Source organism: Panthera uncia, chromosome E1 (genome assembly GCF_023721935.1).
Source record: "Panthera uncia isolate 11264 chromosome E1, Puncia_PCG_1.0, whole genome shotgun sequence".
Classification (NCBI taxonomy): domain Eukaryota; kingdom Metazoa; phylum Chordata; class Mammalia; order Carnivora; family Felidae; genus Panthera; species Panthera uncia.
Window position 1 is genome coordinate 17,717,675 of NC_064814.1, and position 15,626 is coordinate 17,733,300.

Genomic DNA, 15,626 nt, shown 5'->3' on the forward strand with positions numbered 1-15,626 from the left:
TCCTCCCTCCCTCCCTCCCTCCCTCCCTCCCTCCCTCTCTCCTTCTCTCCCTCCCTCCCTCCCTCTCTCTCTCCCTCTCTCCTTCTCTCTCTCTCCCTCCCTCTCTCTCTCCCTCTCTCTGTCTCCCTCTCTCTCTCTCCCTCCCTGTCTCCCTCTCCCTCTCTCCCTCTGCCCCCCCACCCCTCCGCCCCTCTCCCCCCTCCCCTCTCTCCCTCCCTCTCTCTTTCCCTCTCTCCCTCCCTCCCTCTCTCCTTCTCTCTCTCTCCCTCTCTCTCTGTCTCCCTCTCTCTCTCTCCCTCCCTGTCTCCCTCTCCCTCTCTCCCTCTGCCCCCCCCACCCCTCCGCCCCTCTCCCCCCCACTCATGCTCTCTTTCTCTAAAAAATAAAAAAAATAAAATAAACCTTGACCTGATTGCCCAATACTGCACCCAACTAAAACACATATATTCAGAGTTTGTAAGTTCAAGCCCCACGTTGGGCTATACACTGCTTGGGATTCTTGCTCTCTTTGCCCCTCCCCTGCTCCCTCTCCCTCTCTCTCCCTCTCTCTCTCTCTCTCTCTCTCTCTCAAAATAAATAAATAGATAGATAGACAGATAAATAAATAAATTTTTTTTGAATGTAGAAGGATAATTAGTATCAACTAGGATACTCTTTTGAGGAGGTTTGGTTTTGTTTTAATGCAACCAACAAAGGGCACCTGGGTGGCTCGGGTCATGATCTCTTCTGTGCTCTACAGTAAAATGCACATCAAATCTCAAGGTTTGTGAGTTTGAGTCTTGCATCAGGCTCCATGCTGCCAGTGCAGAGCCTGCCTGGGATCCTCTCTCTCCCTCTCTTTCTGCCCCTCTCTCACTTTTGTGTGTGCGCTCTCTCTCTCTCAAAATAATAAATAAACTTAAAAAAAATAAGTGCAACCCACAAAAATGATAAAAATTTAAAAATTTTAAAAGCAGGGGAAAAAAGCCAGGTGATGAATATGTTTGTCACACATCGTGGTGATGGTTTCCTGAGTGTATATTTATCTCCAAACTCATCGAGTATACATTAAATATGTACAACTTTTTGTATGCCAATTATAGTTCAATAAAGTTTTTTTAAAAAACAGGAGCAGTTAAAAAAAAACACCACAAAGATGCAAAGGAAATAATAAAGACAGGATCAGAAATAAACTGGAATAAACACAGAATCAGAAAAGGATCAACAAAGCCAAAAGTTATTTTTCTTAAAGACTAATAAAAGGTGTTAACAGTTTTGTGAGATTTAACAAAGTTTTGTGAGATGATTAAAAAGAAAACAAATAACCAATTTCTGGACTGAAAAAAAAAGAGAACATCACTATAGATCCCTGCAGACACCAAAGAAACAGGATGTTATTATGCCAATAAAATTTAAAATTTAAGCAAAATAGGTAGATTCCTAGAAAAATGCAACTTACTAAACCTGACATAAAACAACAGAAAATATGAATAGCCCACTATCCATCAAAGAAACCAAATCTAAAATTAATCTTTCCCACAATAAAAACCCCAGGGCCCGGGTGCCTGGGTGCCTCAGTTGATTAAGCGTCTGACTTCAGCTCAGGTCATGATGTCACGGTTGGTGGGTTCGAGCTCCGTGGCAGGCTCTGTGCTGACAGCTCAGAGCCTGGAGCATGTTTCAGATTCCGTGTCTCCCTCTGTCTCCCCTCCCCTGCTCACGCTCTCTCTCTCTCAAAAATAAACATTAAAAATAATAATAATTTTAAAAAAGCTCCAGGACCAGTGGCTTCATGAAAAAAATAAAAAGCCCTTTATTTAACTAATAAATAATACCAACTCACAGAAACTCCTGCAGACAACAGAAAAAGTGGGAACTAGCCCCAACTCATTTTGTGAGGCCAGCATAATCTGGACACCAAAGCCGGACATGGACATTAACAGAAAAGGAAAATTACAAGTCAATCTCACGTATCAGTGCCAACTCCTAAATAAAATATTAACGAACTGGATGCAACAATATATAAGAATGAAAATACACCACAACCAAATGGTATTTATTCCAGGAATATGAGACTGGGTTAACACTTACAGAATCAACGTAGGAATTTCTGCTTCCAGATGGAGCAGAGGGACTGGATTTAACCCTCTGCCATGAAACAACCACAAACGAAAAAGAGACCACATAATAGAAAACAAAGGAACTAACAGGTCCTTTACAAAAGAGGGTAACCAAATGACCTATATACACACATATATTTCGTATACATGAAAAGGTGCTCAACATCTTTAGTCCCCAGGGAATTGCAAGTCCAAACCACCAAAAGATATCCCTACATTGCCATCAGAACGGATAAAATAAAGGGGAAAAGAAAGAAGAATGATACTGATGATACCAAGTGTTAGCAAGGATGTAGAGGAGCTAGAACTCTTGTAGACTACTGATAGAAGTATAAACTTGTACAACCACTTTGGAAAACCAGCAGCACCTATTACAGATGAGCATACATAAAATGAACGGCCCAGGAAATCCCCAACTAGATTCATAGCTCTAGAAAGGTACATATATGAGCATAAAAAACATGCAAAAAAATATTCATAGTAGCATTATTCACAATGGTCCCAAACTGGAAACCATTCAAATGCCCATCAACTCAGAAAATGAATAATAAATTCATAATTAATCGTCATCTATCTATATAATAGAATATTATACTACAATAAAAAGGAATGTACTACTATTACAAGCAACATTTGGATGGCTCACACATATTGTGGAGGCAAAAAAAACTGGACATCAAAAAGTATATACTGTATGATACTATTTTTTTAAAGGTAATCCTAACTGGTGTTTATAGAAGTCAAGATGGTAAATGCTTTTGTGGGAGTGAGGGCAGTGGCGGCTAAGAGGGGAAATGATGTGGTTACACAGGTGTGTTCCACCTGTGTAGATATTTGTAAATATCTATCAAGCTATTTACTGAATATTACTTAACCAAGTGCTATACTTTAATGAAAAAGTTTATCATAATATATCTTTCCATACCGAACACTTGCCAATCTGACAGTCTTCTACTGATAAACTTTAGTCGTTAAATTAGGTGTCTAAACACATTCTGAAGATTTAGAAAAGAAAACCCTGTGAGATGCCTTCTATCAGTTGTTATTTTTCATCCACCTAGAATAACCCCCCTCTCTAGTTCTTGTGATACCACATCTCATCTACTGACCACAGAGTGGTCAAGAATGGTAACAGAAATTGGTCCGGGGACACCACAAGGTACCTAGCACACTGCCAGGCACCATTACGCTCAATAAATATTTGTTGAATAAATGAGCTCATAGAGAAAGAGAAACAGAAGGAAGCAGAGAGACACGTTATAGTCTTCTCTGAGGGTCAGAACTCTACTATTAGGCCTGTCTACTGCCCATTAGAAAGTAAAGTCCTCAAGGGCCTTGACTTTGTCCATTTCGGTCACTAGTGTCATTAAGTTTTACAGTCAGGGACCTACCAAAATGTTTTTACCTACTTTAAATGTATCAAATTCCTCTTTAAAGACTGGTGTGGTATGTTTAATTAGTATCTTTAAAAATGCTTCATATTGTTTTGGAAGCAAGTATAAGACTATCAGGTTTCTAGGTTTGGTTTCATTTATTAGTCTAGTCAAGAAAAGAACTATGATTTACTAAATGGTCAGGTTTCGAATCTACAGCATCTTCAGCTATCTAGCACTCTGATCCTGCTAATGGCCCCAATCCACTCTGATCACAACTACTGACAATTGCTATTTGCTCCCATTCTAGCTTTCTTAACACTTCTTATTCGGGTTCTCATCTAAATCAATTTTTCATGACTACGCATGAAGAAAACCACCTGAATACAAAGTTTAAATACAAAGGATCTCATTTAGAAGAATTATGTTAACTACTAGTGAGTGAATCAGTAAATGTATATAATTCAACTCACCCACTTTATTATTTTTTTACTTGCTGGGCTTTCTCACTCTTTCAAAGAGTTGACTATACAGCAATAAGGACAGTATCCAACATTTATTAAGCAGTTAACATGCGTCAGATACTATGCTAAGTCTTTTATATATATTATTTCACTTGGTGCCCTTTAAAAGTGTTAAGTCACATACTAAGATAAGAGTTTCTCCCCTTAAACCATTCTAATAACAAAAATAACAGGGGCGCCTTGGTGGCTCAGTCGGTTAAGCGTCTGACTTCGGCTCAGGTCATGATCTCACGAGCCCTGCATCAGGCTCTGTGCTGACAGCTCAGAGCCTGGAGCCCGCTTTGGATTCTGTGTCTCCCTCTCTCTCTGCCTCTCCCCTGCTCATGCTCGCGCTCTCTCTCTCTCTCTCTCTGTCAAAAATAAATAAACATTAAAAAAAAAGTTTTTTCATTAAATTTGTTTCTGTATTCATTTCACCAGATAGCAGTTTCCAGACTTTTCTTCATCTTAGTGACCAGTCTCTCATTAGCATAAAACATGGTGAGCTTATTATTGTGATTCTTCGGGACCCTCCACACACATCACTGCATGTAACCTAATGTTACACTGGTGTTTTCAGCAACAGTTTACTGTTTATAAACACTCAGTTGAGAGCAGTCACACAAGCACTGTTGATCATCAAAATCCTTCAAGTTAACAGAACAGGAACACTGAGGCCTTGCAAGATTAAATAACATTGACTTAATGACAGAAGCAGATCTAGAATCAAATCTTCCAACTGCTAATGCTATCTTCCTCCCAACACATCAGAATCACATCCCCAGTATGAAATGTAGCAACGAAAGTACCGCAAGTTGGAAAATATGTGATATTCTTACAATATACGGAAAAAAATCATTAAGGATTTCCATCAAGGTATTAGCTACAATTCTTCCTTTCTGGTAGGATTACCAGTGTTTATTTTGTTTTACTCATCTGAATTTTTTAGTTTGCTTTTTAAAAAAATACACAGTTCCTAAAATAAAAATTCTTTCTCATTTAAAAACAAGGCAAAATGAAAGGTATAATGACATCCTTCGTGTGTGATAAAACTTACTTCAAGCACAATTTTAATTTTAGAAAAGCTTAAAATATGGATTATTGGTTAACTTACATTTCAAAATATATCTTGCACAAAATGTTTTGTGACAATGGTTTTCTATCATAACATCATGGTTTGAAATGTTTAAAAAAAACCACACAAGCACATGCAAACATAAAATTAATTTGTTAGTACGTACAGAATTGGAATGGTCAAATCATTCAACACTGAGCCATTAGTATGTAAGTACTTAAAACCAAAATGTCTGCCACTATGATCTGGTGATAAAATATACAAATAAGTCTATTAGTCAAAACCAGCTAAATGAACTTAAAAAAGCATGAAGATTATGATGAGTTTCAAGCACTAAGTGCAAGAATGTGTCAAACTCCGAATGTTAGGTGACAATTTAGCAATCAGGGATGGCACTTATGTAAGCAAGCAGCATGAATGAACACATACTTTAAAATTCCAGGTGACATTCAGCTCTTACTACCAAAGGGAAGGATTCCCCCCATTACAGAGGCATTGATACACTGCCCTCTGTACCTGGCACGTCCTGGGGGAGCTCAGATGCCACCTTCTTCTCTGCCATGTTGCTGCTATCATGGGTTTCTGAGAGACACCCCACGGGACTCCTCCCTTCAGAGGGACTAGTCTCTTCTGGAGAAGCATTTGTTGTGTTGTCGCCAAGATTTGCTGACACAGAGTTACCTTTATCCCCAACTTCTGTTGGCTCTACAGTAAAATGCACAACAAAACTTTAAAGATATCCTTTAAATTGCTCTAGGACAAATGGCCACATTCAATCAACTACTAAAAATGAATGATCACCAAGAAAACCTGCTTTTATTTGATGGCCATTTTGAAGCAATTAGATTTTGGGATATTTTTGCAGTAGGCAATCCAAAGAGTATTTAAGAATATTTAAAATATTAAGAACGTTTAAGTAATTAATATAAAAATGAACGTAACACATACAAAAGTGTATATTCTGGTATAAAAATAGTGATTTTTTTCACCAACAAATCTTACAGGGAAAGGGTATCTTATTAGGAAGTATAAATAGAGATATGGGTATATTATAGCAAATCTACCAATACATAAAACTCATTACAATGATTATACATGTTACAAGAGGAAAGGATATCCTAATTTCTTTAGAAATATAAAATTATAGAGGTATTACTAATAAAAAAAAGGATTCATTTTCATTTTGAAAGCAAAATTGGAGGTTTCATAAATAACACTGATGAAATACTATTTTCTAGCCAAGTAATTTTTTTACCCTCGGATTTTCCTTGCTCAGGATCATCATCTGGTGCTTTGTCATCACCATCTTTTTCAAGGGACTGGTCTTCAAACTCCTCTCTGCTTTTCTCAGCATCTTTGGAGTTATTATTCTCAGTCTCATTCTTGTCCTTTTCTATTTCTTCTGGGCTTTTAACAATATCAATGTCTCCTTTTTTGGCTCTTATGGATTCCAAAATTTCTTCTACAACAAAAACAAAAAATTTTGTTTCCAGGTATACCAAATATAGAAAAAGTACCACAAATGTCACTCAAGAGTTTCAATACAAGTTATTAAAGTTACATATGTCAAAACACCGGAACTAAGAAATAAGGATCAAGATTACCGATACGATATTGATGCCCATAGAACACAACCAATGGGGTAATCTTCACTTCTAGAAAATATATGGTAGGGGCACCTGGATGGCTCAGTCGGTTAAGCATCTGACTCTTGGGGCACCTGGGAAGCTGAGTCGGTTAAACTCAGGTCATGATCTAGAGGTTTATGAGTTCGAGCCCCACGTCAGGCTCTGTGCTGACAGCTCGAGCCGGGAGCTTGCTTCGGATTCTGTGTCTCCCTCTCTCTCAGCTCCTCCCCCACTAGTGTTGCACGCTCTCTCTCTCTCTCTCTCTCTCTCAAAAATAAAGAAACATTAAAAAAAAAATTTTTTTTAATAACAAAAAGTACACTACATGCTGAATTACACTGAAATATAACATGCTCATTGTAGGAAATTTGAAAAATATAAATAGCATACCAACTATAATCATTCTATGCTAGTTGGTTATTTTTTGATAAAAGCTGGTCTATTACCTAGTTAGAGAAAAAGAATTTTTTTAGAGAAGAAGAATTTAAGTACCTCAATGACCCAGGCACTGTTTTTGCATGGTATCTTACATAATTCTCCAATTCTCTAGTGTTCTACCACATGATAATCCATAATGGAATTAACTAATTCCTCTATATTGGACACTTTTTAGTTTTTCACATTCCCCTAAGTCAGACCACTAAACATTTTAATTATACATCTTATTTTGGTTTTGTTCATTAGTTAAGATGATATTATGTACATAATTTTGTGAATAGGCAAGCTCACTCTAGAAAATATTTCTAATTTAACATATTTGATAAAAACACACTTAAAGACTGGATAGTTCTTTATTACCGTACTCAAAGCTGAGAATGTAAGAATAAAAAGGGATTTGTCGATTTTTTTTAATGTTTTGTTTTTACTTACTTTTGAGAGGGAGAGACCACGCGCGCGAGTGGGGGGTGGGGGCAGAGAGCAAGGAAGACACAGAATCTGAAGCAGGCTCCAGGCTCTGAGCTGTCAGCACAGAGCCCGACACGGGGCTCAAACCCATGAACCAACCATGAGATCACGACCTGCGCCAAAGTCGGGACACTCAACCAACTGAGCCACCCGGGCGCCCTGAGATTTGCCGATTTTAATGCCATGATTCATGAAAGAAAACTAAGAGGGATATAGCCTGACTGAAAGTAATAAAATTTCTTATTATTTGATCTACTGTATGGAGAGAAAATAGCAAGAAGGGGATACAACCTCCCCAAAGAATTCTGACAACTAAAACTTATCTGATGAAAATGTTACATATTTTTCTAAACAGATGTAACAGAAAAATACTTCCTACCACCAGATATGAATAAACACAATCCTTGGTAATCAGTCTGCTAGTTTCTGAAGACGAAGTATATTTGTATGCAACAGTATTTATATATAACAGTATGACTATAGCATTCTCAAAAAATACACATGAATTAAAGGCACTACAGATGCAGAGCATGTAGGAACAGGCTCTGATATAGCTTAAGTAGATATATTTATTACATATAAATATTCTACTTTAAGCAAATAGAAAATGGGGAAATTTTTCAGTAAATGGAGAATGGGAAAATTAATAGGATTATATGTATAGCAGATAACACATATAGAAGAACAGAGCCAGGCAGTTCAAGTGTACTTTCAAAGTCTTAATCATTTTATCTAAGATTAAAATGCACTATTAGAAAACACAGGTGATACTTATTAAACATGCAGAGTAGATCTAGCAGGATTTTAAAAATGGCAATAATAGCGTGTCTGGAAAAAAGCAAGGTGAAACGGGATTATGAAGGAGATTCACTTTTCACTGTATACCCTTTTATACTATTTGAACTTTTTAAAAAAATCATAAGTATTTATTATCTTTTATAAAGCAAGAAGTTGAGCAAGAAAGTAAATTAGGTATTGAAATATAACCCAAACTATAAAGTAAATATCCATAATCCAAGGTAACCCAAGGTAAATTAGGTATTGAAATATAGGGGCGCCTGGGTGGCGCAGTCGGTTAAGCGTCCGACTTCAGCCAGGTCACGATCTCGCGGTCCGTGAGTTCGAGCCCCGCGTCAGGCTCTGGGCTGATGGCCCGGAGCCTGGAGCCTGTTTCCGATTCTGTGTCTCCCTCTCTCTCTGCCCCTCCCCCGTTCATGCTCTGTCTCTCTCTGTCCCAAAAATAAATAAAAAACGTTGAAAAAAAAAAATTTAAAAAAGAAATATAACCCAAGCGATAAGGTAAATATCCATGAGTCCACACCGATATAAATAAATGACTGAATAATAAACTAGAAGAACAGACAAATCTGCTGTGCAGAAAAATCCCAAATAATTTATGTAGATAGCCACTACCTCCAGGAGGGAGAGCCTAACTCTCCCCTCCCTGAGTGTGGGCTGTGCGTAGTGACTTTCTTCCCCAAAGCACAGCATGGGTAGAAAGAGTAATTTTATAGTGGAGAAACTTGACAAACGCCACCTGAGCCAGGTTAACATGATCAGTGATAAGTCACGTTGACAGCACATAATCTTGGTATGATGATAAGAATGGCACTTTTCACCTCTGTAGTCTTCCTCCCCAAATCCATAATCACAGTTGGGAGAAGAACATGAGACAAATCCAGACAGAGGGCATTCTACTAAATACCTGACCAGTACCCGTCAAAACTGTCAAGGTCATCAAAAATAAGAAGTCTGAGATGGGGCGCCTGGGTGGCTCAGTCGGTTAAGCATCCGACTTGGGCTCAGGTCGTGATCTCGCACTCCGTGAGTTCGAGCCCCGCATCAGGCTCTGTGCTGACAGCTCAAAGCCTGGAGCCTGTTTCAGATTCTGTGTCTCCCTCTCTCTCTGACCCTCCCCCGTTCATGCTCTGTCTCTCTCTGTCTCAAAAATAAATAAAGGTTAAAAAAAAGATTTTTTTTTAATAAATAAATAAATAAATCAATAAGAAGTCTGAGAAACTGTGACAGTCTACAGGAGCCTTAAGAGACATGATAAGTAAATGCAATGTGGTGTTCTGGATGCGACCATGAGACAGAAAAAGGATGTCAGTAAAAATAAGGAAATATGAATAAAGTATAGAGTTCAGGTATTATAATGTATTAATATTGGTTCACTACTTATGACAAATGTGTCACACTAACTACATTACTAATGGGGAAACCTGGTGCAGGCTATATGGAACACTGTTCTACCTTAGCAACTTTTCCGTAACTATAAAACTATTCTAAGATTAAGTTTTACTTAAAATAAAAAAGAAAGCAAAGACTAAATTTTAAAAGAATACTATTCCTCATAATTAAAAATACGGTTCCTAATAATAAGGTAACTTGAATTAAAGAAAACAGTTGGGGAAATATTAGTAATGACCGAGGCAATATACAAAATGCTAAAATGCATAGCATCCCTAATTTATGCTGGGATGAACAAGGTTCTCTTGGGAAAATGAAAGTATCGGGAATTAAAATATACATATTTGAAATGTTAATATCTTCAAATTTTGTAGTGACTTAATACCAAGAATTTATCTCAAATTTAGTAACAAGTAAAATGAGAAGATTTCCCTCTTACCATTAGCTGCCGCCAGAAAGGATTTGTTACTGCCCCGAGCCTTATTGGTCAAGTCTTCAGTTATGTCCATGTGTCGGTGGATTTCTTCACGCATTTCTTCCAGAATTTTGCAGAGTTCTGCTTCCCAGTAATCTTTATCTAGACAGTCAATTAATTCTGCAAGTTGGACCTTTGTGCTGTAGTACCAAATTTTCTTCTCATTTTCATTTTCTGTATCTTCTTCTCTGTTTAAAAGAACAAAAACACTTTCTATGTTAGCTATAATGGCACTGATCTGACAGCTGCCATCTACGCAATGAAAGTTAAAATATGTAACACAAACTGCACGTTTTAAGGTGTTCAGTATATCTGCTCATAAAAACTCCCCTCCGGTCTCATTCAAACTCGGGTTACTTTTGTTCTAGTTGAGCAATCTCTAAGTATTTGGATTTCCTAGCCCACAGCAGCTTATGATAGAATAATCTGTGGGGCCTCTGGGTGGCTCAGTTGTCGGTTAAGTATCCGACTCTTGATTTCAGCTCAGGTCATTATCTCACAGTTATGAGATTGAGCCCTGCATTAGGCTCCACACTGGGCATGGAGCCTGCTTGGGATTCTCTCTCCCTCCTCCCCCCTCCCCTGCCCGCCCTCTCTCTCTCTCAAAAAAAAAAAAAAAAAGAAAGAAAAAAAATAATTTGTAATAGTGGGGAGAGAGGAATTAGTATAGCAGCAGAGAAAGGTATCTAAAAATATGACACACAGAAACAGAATCTCAAGGGGCACCTGGTTGGCTCAGTGGAAGGAGCATGCAACTCTTCATCTTGGGGTCATGAGTTCGAGCCCCACACAGCATGTAAAAATTACTTACATATATAAAACTTGAAAAGGGAGAAAAAAGAAACGGGACCTCAAAATTCAAAGTGTGGGAGTGCTCAGTGGAGGACAGTCTTGGTTCTACTTCAGTCAACTCTGATATCATCACTCTAACCATACGAATGAAATTTTAACCAGAAACATTTAAACTATACTCAGAGCAGGTTGACACTACAATCCAGTTTAGAACATTTCCATCAACATGGTATAAATGCTCTGCTAAATTCTGGTCCTTGAAGAGTGATCTCAATGAGCAATAATGTCTCGTGTCTCTTCCCTTCTTATGGCCCAAGTTCAAAATGGGGAGAAGAGGAGCAGCCCCCAGCCCTGCCTACATCTCTCCAAAGGTCCCACCCACTTGTAACGGAGGTGTAGACTCCAGCAGGGATGGCCACTAACTACAAACCCAAGGCAAATTCAGGCCTACGACGGGACTATGAGAAATACATGCGATGATATTCTCTCATTCGAAAGGAGTCCAGGAGCATGTGTGAGGTACCTGCCGAGAGTTTAACTTTCCTGTCTACTCAACAGCAAACTCACAAAGCTGAAAGAACTAGGCTTCAAGAAAGACTTGGCTTTAGGGGCGCCTGGGTGGCTCAGATGGTTGAGCATCTGACTTCGGCTCAGTTCATGATTTCACGATCTGTGTGTTCGAGCCCCACGTGGGGCTCTGTGCTGACAGCTCAGAGCCTGGACCCTGCTTCGGGTTCTGTGTCTTCCTCTTCTCTGCCCCTCCCTCCCTCTCAAAAATAAACATTAAAAAAAAAATTTTTTTTTAAAGAAAGATCTGGCTTTAAAATGGGTTCAGGCATTTATGAGATATGCAACCATGAAAAAGACACCACCTCTCTGAGCCTCATCTAGCTGCTAAAATGGGAATGACAGTATCTATTTTCAGGGTCAGCAATAAGAATTAGAGGTGTTATAATAAGGCACAGATTGTAGTACCCAGGCACATTGTTAGTAATCAATAAATATAAAATATGATTACTACTATTAAGGTAGCAAATAAATAAAAATTGAGCAGAATTCCAGGAATGAATCATCCAGTAATTCTAAAGAAAGAAGGGACATATCAAGTCATGGATAAATAAATGGATATCGAAATTATCAAAACTTTTCAAACACGAACAGAAAAAAAAAGAAAGAGCAAAGCAAGATAGCATTTAAGTTTTATTTAAGGAATCTCTACCCCCAACCTGGGGCTCGAACTCATAGCCCTGAGATGGAGTCGCATGCTCTTCCAACGGAACCAGCCAAGCACCCCCTGCTTTGCTCTTTAAAATCAGCATCTGCTAACATATGAAATTAGTATATTGCTCTGTTAGAAGCTTTCTAAAAAATTGCTGAAAATCATTTTTTTTAAATCTGCTCTATAAGGGTATTTTTACTGACTTCTTATGACTGAGTGATGACAACAATCTTATCCCAATTTACAACGTTAAAGATGTCAGAGTCCTCTAATCAAAAAAACTAATAAAATGCTTTCAAAAGGCAATACCGTATCAAAATTCTAATTAAGTGACAATATCAAATCAGAAAGTACTTAGCTTTGACTGAGCGTAAGAGTTATAGGACAGCCTGATTATTATCTAAAATATCAATCTTAAGGATTTCACTGTTATAAAGATGTTAAATTCTTTCTTTTACAATGTGCTTTATCCTCTTTATTCAGAAATATCTACCAATTTCAATGAAACAAGAGAAACATTCTGTATAAAAACATTTTGGGGTTAGAAAACATAATTTACAAGCATAAGATTTCAACATGAAAACGGGGTTCTATGGGAACCAATTTAATTAAACGGACATTCTATTTTTTCAAGTAACTCACATACTACTGAAAAGGTTCCTAATAGCTGACTTAATCCATATAGACACCTGCATAATTTCCATTTAAACAAAGAATAATTTCAATTTTAATCTTAAGTTTCATCTTAAAGGAGAACTCACTACTTCATATAGCAGTCCGTTCTGGATTGGAATTGCCCTTTTAGAAAGTTCTTCCTTTTAATGACATGACACAAACCTAGTATTTCTGCCAATTAGGCCTGGTTCTGCCTGCTGGAGTTATGTGAAATAAAACTAACATATCCTCCACACACAGTCCTTCAAACCTTTTACTTCAAATCTTTCACATCTGTAATTTTGCTGTTTTTTCTCTTCAGGCCAAACATGCTCAAATACTTTAATCATTCTTTTTTTTTTTTTTTTTTTTTAAGTTTATTTTGAGAGACAGCACACATGGGGGAGGGGCAGAAAGAGAGGAAGAGACAGAGAATCTCAAGCACTGTCAGTATGGTGTCCAATGTGGGCCTCGAACTCATGAACCATGAGATACTGACCTGAGCCAAGACCAAGAGTCAGACGCTTAACTGAGCCACCCAGGCGCCCTTAGTCATTCTTTACAGCACATTTTCCAGTCTTCGCTCCCCTGATTTTCTTCCCTTAAATGTCCCTCTACAAATGTGGTGCCCAGTAACTTTTTTATTCTGCTCATCAAAGGTAATACACAACACTGACAACTTTTTTCTTCTTGAAGCTGTAGAAGGATAAATTTGTTAAAAGCATAAAGTAACAAAACAGAGTGAACAATAACTGCTAATGTTTTCAAAGAAAAGCTGTTCTGTTTTTGTTTTTTTTTTTTTAAAGCAATGTCTGTGCCCAAAGAGGGTCTCAAACTCAACCCTGAGATCAAGAGTCACATGTTCTACTGACTGAGCCAGCCAGGCACCTTGTGAAAAGTTGTCCCAATGCTTTTTTTATTGTTTTATTTTCATTTTTTTATTTTATTTTATTTTATTTTTTATTTTATTATTTTTTTCATTTCCACACCCAACATAGGGCTTGAACTCACAACCCTGAGATCACAAGTCACATGCTCTACTGACTGAGCCAGCCAGGTGCCCCGCCAAGTTGTCCCAATACTTGCGGACTTGGGCACACATTGTCAGAGTTTATATCATCAAAATTATTTGTTTTAATTATAAAAGTGACAAAAGCTTTCCTATATAAATATACACTGATGTGTATGTATATTTAGTTTGGGGGTCAGAATGTGGTTTCTATTGACGCTCTGTCCCTACAGTGCCTACAATGTTCCTTCTGCACACCCAAACTGGCCTGGCTTTCCTAAAGACACTAATCAGCTCAAAGGAGCTCACAGGGTGGCAGGGAAGACAGGTTGGAATGAAAACGTCTGCCAAAAACATAATTAAGAGCAAACATAAATATTACAGGTCTCCATGTTAAAGTCTGTTTGGCTTTCACTCAGGCAAGACAAGGAGGAGGTTAAGACTAACAATAAGTCTCAAGTTTCATTTTTAAACAAACCCACAGAAACTAAGAGTAAGGAACAGTAGTAGTGGGTTGAATAGCATCCCTCCAAAATTTATGTCCATCCGAAACCTTAGAAGGTGACCTTATTTGGAAACAGGGTCTTTGCAGATATAATGTGATTAAATCTGGTATCCTTGTAAGTGGAAGAGAAGACACAGGGACACACAGGAAAGGTGATGTGAAGGTGCGGGCAGAGATTCGCATAATCCATCTGCCTATAGGCCGAGAAATGTCAAGGACAGCCAGGGACCACTAGAGCTTGGAACAGTCTCCCTCAGAGTCTCCAGAAAGAACCAGTCCTGCTGACACTGAGGTTTCAGACTTGTGGCTTCACAACTGTGAGAGACCAAATTCCTGTTGTGTGAAGCAACTCCGTGTATGGTGATTTGTTACGGCACCCCTAGGAAACTCAACTTTCGGTACAGGGGAAATGGAGCCCTCGGACAAACACCTAAGAATGGGAACATGGCTTTGGAACTGGGTGATGGGGAAAGGCTGGAGGAATTTGGAGATACTGGAGGAAAAGGCTTCGGCTTCCTTGAAGAGACAGAGGTAAGCAGAGATTGGAATTATGTTGCTCACGAGCCAAGGAACACTTGAGCCACTAGAAGCTGGAAAAGGCAAGAATGGATTCTTTCCTAGGGCCTCCAAAGGGAACACGGCCCCACTGCCACCCTGAGTTTAAACTTCCAGCTGGCACAACTGCCAGAGAATAAACTTCTGCCACCCAGTTTGTGGTACTTGGGTTATAGCAGCCACAGGAAACCAACCCAGCTAGGGATTTAGCAGTTAAAGCACCAGCGAGGTCAGGCAGTCCGAGCAGATCAGGAGCACACATTCTGGAGCCAGAATACCTGGGACTGAATCCTGATTCTGCTACTTATGACTAGTTGTGCGACACTGAATACATTATTTAACCTCTCTGTGCCTCAACTTCTGTCTGAAAAATGGGGTGGCAATACTTCTATCAAAATGTTGTCGTGAGGACTGAGTTCAAACACATAAAACACTTAGAACGCTGCCAGTGTCGACTGGGTATAATAATGCAGAGTTGCTACTATTTTCTTCATCTTATGAAGTATGTGATACCTACCTTAAAACGAATAATTACAAGTGGGATGGGTGTTTAAAAAAATAAATAAAGGAGGGGCGCCTGGGTGACTCAGTCAGTTGAGCATCCGACTTGCTTTTGACTCAAGTCATGATCTCGCAGTTCGCG

The 15,626-nt window shown here is 38.5% G+C and overlaps 1 protein-coding gene across 14 annotated transcripts in view; it reads right to left on the minus strand.

Moving 5' to 3' along the window:
- The window catches only part of BPTF (bromodomain PHD finger transcription factor), a 145,667-nt gene that overhangs the window by 86,386 nt on the left and 43,655 nt on the right, over positions 1 to 15,626 (minus strand). For 11 of the 14 annotated variants that reach the window (XM_049637626.1, XM_049637625.1, XM_049637627.1 and 8 more), the window contains exons 3-5: positions 10,214 to 10,437; positions 6,306 to 6,512; positions 5,567 to 5,755 (exon numbers count right to left, since the gene is read on the minus strand). In XM_049637626.1, the coding sequence (XP_049493583.1) occupies positions 5,567 to 5,755; positions 6,306 to 6,512; positions 10,214 to 10,437 (620 nt within the window). The remainder of the gene's footprint in view (positions 1 to 5,566; positions 5,756 to 6,305; positions 6,513 to 10,213; positions 10,438 to 15,626) is intronic. The other 3 variants (XM_049637632.1, XM_049637633.1, XM_049637637.1) reach the window with 1 other exon arrangement.